At 59.5% G+C, this 5,593-nt stretch overlaps 1 protein-coding gene across 1 annotated transcript; it reads right to left on the bottom strand.

Annotated features, from left to right (window-relative positions):
• Nucleotides 1–3,083, bottom strand: CABP4 (calcium binding protein 4). Its single transcript, XM_077771405.1, has 6 exons — nt 2,721–3,083; nt 2,304–2,334; nt 2,077–2,220; nt 626–735; nt 141–288; nt 1–29 (listed from the first exon to the last, which is right to left on the bottom strand). The coding sequence occupies exons 1-6, from the start codon at nt 3,081–3,083 to the stop codon at nt 1–3; spliced, it is 825 nt and encodes a 274-aa protein (XP_077627531.1).
• Between the last annotated feature and the right edge of the window lie 2,510 nt (nt 3,084–5,593).

Genomic DNA, 5,593 nt, shown 5'->3' with positions numbered 1-5,593 from the left:
TCAGTGGGTGAAAAGCATCATCACAAACTCTGGGGGAGAGAAGGGGCCGGGCTTGGGCCAGTCCTGGTCAGGGATCCCGGGACGCGCTGGGACCATCCTGAGAGCTGGAGGGGTAGGGTCTGTCTGGGAAGGGGACTCACCATCAAAGTCTACTGTGCCATCCCCATTGAGGTCCACTTCTCGGAGCATCTCGTCCAGCTCAGGACCCACAAGTGGCTCCCCCAGGAGAGCGGGTGCTGCCTGCCGCAGCTCTGCCACCGTGATCCGTCCGTCTCTGTCCGTGTCAAACTAGGATCCCAGCAAGGCTCAGTCCCTCCCACCCAAAGCTGCCTCTGCCCCGACCCATCTCCGCCTTGCCACATCCTGTGCCTGGATGTCCCCACCTTCGCCCATCCAAACCCTCCTCCTCCCAGGAGACAATAGGCCCCCTCCTCCAGGAAGTCTCCTTGGGTGGATCCTCCAGCTGAGAGTGAGTGGCCCCTCTCCAATCCCTCGCGGGCCCCAGTCCCAGCATCCGCAGGGTTCCGGGCCTCCAGAGGCTGAGCCCTCCCGCCCCCACCGCCCCATCTCCTGGCCTGGATGCCGCCAGCCGCCCACCAGCACCCAACTCGACCACACTCCACACCTCTCGGAAGGCGATGCGCAGCTCCCGCACCCCCAGCATGTGTGCCGTCTCCTCCCTCAGCTTCGGGCCCATCAGTTCCACAAACTCCTCAAAGTCCACACGGCCTCCCACTGCGGACCGAGGCAGAGTGTCACAATGGAGGAGGCTGGGGCCCCGAGAAGGGACGCCAGCCTCTCCCCAGCTCTACTTCCAGGAAGGGACACCCAGCATCCATGCCCTCGGGGAGCCGGAAGGAGGTCGGAGCCCCCTTCTCCACAGGGATCACAGGGCGAGGTGCCTGAGTGCTCTCAGTGAAGCACCTGAGTGCGGGGTGGGGGCGGGGGGGAAGAGGCCAAGGTTTGGAACCAGGCAGCCCCAAGGTTAAACCCTGGTTGTGCTGCCGATGGGGCATGGGTGACCTTGAGTGCTGATGGCCTTGGGTGACTTACTAAACCTCCTTCTTCATCCTGGGGGAAGGGTGAGAGGACCCACTCCTAGGTGCTGCCGGGGGGGGGGTGCAGTTCATGCCTCCAACACGCTGAGACCCCGTGGGCAGCGATAAATGCCTCTTAGGGACCGTCCATGGAGTCCCGCCATTCTAAGATTACCATCAATTACCAAAAGCACCGATGGTCAAATAACAGCTTCGGGGAAAAGAAAAGAAGCCTGGCACTAAAGGTTCACGTCAAGAGTAAGTCACATCCCATTTTGGAAACCACAGAGCAAACGCAGGTGTCCTGGAATGAAGGGAATCTGATATTTGACAATTTAGCTAATGACAGTCACACAGGCGCCCGCCCATCCGACATTTAATCACCAGGAGTGGCGAGGGTTCTGTCACACTAGGTCTCACTGAGGTCTCTCTCTTTTCAGGAGCCTCAGGAGGGTCAGAGAGACGCAGGGACACCGAGCCAGGTGGCTGGTACCAGCAGGGAGCACCGGCAGAGGGGGTCCTCGGCCTGAACCCCAAGGGTCTCTCTTGGGTCACTGGTGCCTTCCTTGACCCCGGGGTGCCCGCATCTCACAAGGCTAATGTCAGGCTCTCAAAATGCCCTAGAACTGTCACACATTCCCGCCATCACCCCTGTGGACTCCCAGAGTCACTCCCCCACCACCTCTTCATCGTCCTCCGAACCATGAGGCTCAGGAGGACCAGGGCTGCCCAGCTGCGGCACAAAGCCGGGTGGCTGCCGCCACACTCCGCCCCCGGCCGGTGGGGGCCAGCCACTCACTTTGCATCTTTCAATTTTTTTTTAATTTTTTAATATTTTAAAATTTATTTCTGAGAGAGACAGCATGAGCAGGGGAGGGTCAGAGAGAAAGGGAGACACAGAATCCGAAGCAGGCTCCAGGCTCTGAGCTGGCTGTCAGCACAGAGCCTGACGCGGGGCGCGAACCCACGAACCGTGAGATCATAACCTGAGCCGAAGTCGGACGCTTAACCGACTGAGCCCCCCAGGCGCCCCACTCACTTCGCATCTTGATGTGCTGCGAGACCTCGATGAGCTCCATCTCGGTGGGCATGTAGCCCAGCGTCCGCATGCAGTCGCCCAGGTCCCGGTAGCCGATGTAACCATCATGGTCAGTGTCAAACTCTTCAAAGGCGGCCTGAAGCTCTGCGGGGGAGGGAGGTCAGGCCGGGGCAGCCCGGCTCAGGGACGCCTCCCGCCCGCCACTGCCGCCAGCAAGGGCCACTCACCATCCAGCTCCTCGGGGCCCAGCTCGCGGTCCTGCAGAGGCACAGGCCGGCATGTCCCTGGGGGCCATCCTTCCTCCTCCAGCCCCAGCCCACGACGGCCTGGGTAGGGCCAGTCTCACAAGGGCGGGAGAAGGCAGCTGAAGCCCCACGGCCCCCGGAGAAGACATGACCCCCCCCACCTTCCTGCCCAGGGGCGTCCAGAGCTCGCACACAATCCTGGGTTTGAAGACTAGCTCTGCCCGCCTCCCGGCCAAGCCCCAAACCAACCGTTCCCCAAACTGTAAAATCCCCCCCCCTGCAGCCCAGGCTCCTGGGTCTGGAGCGGAGGTACTAGGAGGCCTGAGTACTACGGGCAGGGTGGGCAGAGTCCAAGGGCACAAGTGTGGCCCCCCCTCCCCGGCCCAGGCCCCACCTGACCTTCCCGAAGATGCGGTTTAGCAGGGGCCCGTAGGTCTTCTGAGCAGCATCGTGCCGGGTGACGGAGCGGTGTCGGTGGGACTGGCGACGACCGGCTGGCCTGGGGGCGGCAGGGCCCGTCCCCTCCTGTCCTTCTCCGGTCCCAGGGGGGCTCTTGCTGCTCCCCGGGGCCTCGGGGCCAGGGATGGGTGCCTGCCCCTCAGAGCCCCCAGCACCCTTCCGGGACCCTCGGAGTCCCCTGTCCTTCTTGCTCCTCTTCCTGGTCGAGAGCAGGCCCTCAGCACCACTCCTGGAAGCCACAGCCTCGACAGGGGGCTTCTGGGGGTCTGGGCCGCGCTGCCCCCTCGCCGGTTCTGTGGCCATGTGGGGAGGGCCGACGGGGCTCAGAGACCCAGCACCAGGGAGCACCCTTGGTTCTCAGGAACCATAAAGCTACTTAACGCACCCCTACCCTGAGAGCTGATCGCCTGGGATGGAGCCTTGAGGGGGATTAGGGTAAGTGAGGCAGGCAGCTCCAGGCCCTAATCCGGGCCCTCTGCCTGGGGGCAGAGACAGATGGGTCAAGAGAACTGTCCTCGGCAACAAGGGTGCCGGGACACGGGGCTGCCGTGAGCTTGGGGCTCTGGCTCTGCCCCTTAGGAGCTGGGAGACCCAGCAATTTCATCTCCCTGAGCCTCAGTCGCCTGGTCTATAAAATGGGGCCACTATCACTGAAGAGTCAAGGACTCGGCCGGTTGTGTCACATGAGCAGGCTCAGCTAAGCAAGGAAGGGGGAGTGATCTCAGGAGAAAGAGCGTAGGCAAAGGCTGGGTGGTGGGAGAGGGTAGGAGAGTTGTCCCTCGCGGGGACAGCGTGGTTGGGGCCGAGGGTCTGTGAAATTGAGGAAGCGAGGCCAGATCACAGAGACTGAGGGACACGGGGGTGCTTTAGGAGGAGGCCGACCCTGGGGGTGGGGGTGGGGGCCCGGAGCCTGCCCTGAAGCAGAGGATCCTAGGGTGAGGAGGTTTTAGCCATGTGGCTCGGTCAGGGATGGGATGGCCTGGCCGGTCACCTGGCCCTGCTACGCCGGGGTTAGGGTTTCCCAGCGAGCAGCCCCAAGCCCATGAATGATTGATGTCTTCTCAGCTTGGGTTTCCGTCGGCCGCCTTAGCGCCGCCAGGCGCCCTGCGGCAGGTCCCGGCGAGGGGGCCCCAGATGGCTAGACCACTGGGCAGGCAGGCCCGCCCCGCTCCTTCCGGCCAGCAGCCTGCACCTCACAGGTAAGCCAGGCCTCACCTGCTTGGGCTCGGGGGAGCCCAGGGCTCTGGTCCAGCAGAGGCTGGAGCTTGCAGAGTGGGGTCTGCCTGAGGCAAAGCACTAGGAGAGAGGAAGCCACTGGGCTGAAGGCCAAGGGGCTGCAGCCATGGGCCACGGGCAGGATCCAGCCTTTCTGGGGCATCTACTTCCTCCCCTGGCTCAGTGCTGCCGGGAGGACTTTCTCCAAGTCCAGAGGGAAACCCCCTCGGCAAGTGCGGGAAGGTGGGCGGAGTGCGGAGGGGAGGGACAGCCAGCCTCTTGCGTCCCACCCACCCCATCACCACCCTGCTGAGCCCCCTCCTCCTCCTGTCTGATAGCCTCAGGGGCCCCCTTGTGCCGGAGCTGAGAATGAGGCCGGGGCCACAGGTGGGCGTTGAGGATGATGAAGAGGTTCCAGCTGCTTCCGGGACAGCCCTTCTGGCCCCAGGCTGCCGGGCCCTGAGTTGTAGACCACACCGGAGTTCATGAGCTGCACTTGCTGTGGGGAAGGGCCTCCCCTGGCCCAGGCTCCTGCTCACCCTTGGCCTCCTACCGGCCCATGGGACTCTGAGCCTCCCCTCCTTGGAATCTTAAACACTTGAACTCCAGGATACAGGAAGGCAAGGGGCTTGTGACGATCTGACCAAGTGCTTTTCAAACTGTTTTCCCTGGAGCACCCCTGGGACTCCACTGTAATCTTCTATTTGAAGAAAAGATTCACCAGCTTTAAAAATATGTTTGAGGGGCGCATGGGTGGCTCAGTCAGTGAAGTGCCTGACTTTGGCTCAAGGCATGATCTCGCAGTTTGTGAGTTCGAGCCCGTACTGGGCTGTCTGCTATCAGCACAGAGCCTGCTTTGGATCCTCTGCCTCTCCTCCACTCGCACTGTTTCTCTCTCTCTCTCTCTCAAAAACAAACATTAAAAAAAATTTAAAGGGTGCCTGGATGGCTCAATTGGTTAGCAACTGACTTCAGCTCAGGTCACAATCTTGCGGTTCGTGGGTTCGAGCCCCGTGTCGGGCTCTGTGCTGACAGCTCGGAGCCTGGAGCTGCTTCCGATTCTGTGTCTCCCTCTCTCTCTGCCCCTCCCCCATTCATGCTCTCTGTCTCCATCTGTTTCTCTCTCTCTTAAAAATAAATAATATCAAAACAAGTTTTCAAAAAGGATGTGTATATGACATCTTTATAAAAAAGCATTTAAAAATTAAAAGTAAATAAAATAAAAAATTAAAAAGGGGGAAATATAAAGAAATATATATATTTATATGTATATAAATATATAAATATATTTATATATTTATTTATATGTTTTATATATATATAAACATATGTATATTATGTATAATAATATATATATGTTTAAAACATTATATATGTTTGAAAGCCCCTGGTTTAGTCTACTAGGGCGTACCGGGACTCCGTGAGGCAGGATGGTTACGTCCGAGTTTCAGTCGTGGTGCTTCCTGTGCTGTATCTGACCTTGGGCGAGTCACTGATCCTCTGAACCTTCCTCTCCTCACCTGTAAAATGGATGGTCTGAGGACCACGCAGGGGCATCTATTTCAAGTCCCTGGCAGAGGCTAACTGCCCAAAAGGTG

This window comes from Crocuta crocuta, unplaced genomic scaffold (assembly GCF_008692635.1).
Source record: "Crocuta crocuta isolate KB4526 unplaced genomic scaffold, BGI_CrCroc_1.0 scaffold647, whole genome shotgun sequence".
Taxonomy (NCBI): domain Eukaryota; kingdom Metazoa; phylum Chordata; class Mammalia; order Carnivora; family Hyaenidae; genus Crocuta; species Crocuta crocuta.
Note: the sequence above shows the minus strand (reverse complement) of the source record. Positions and strands in the feature narration are given on the sequence as shown.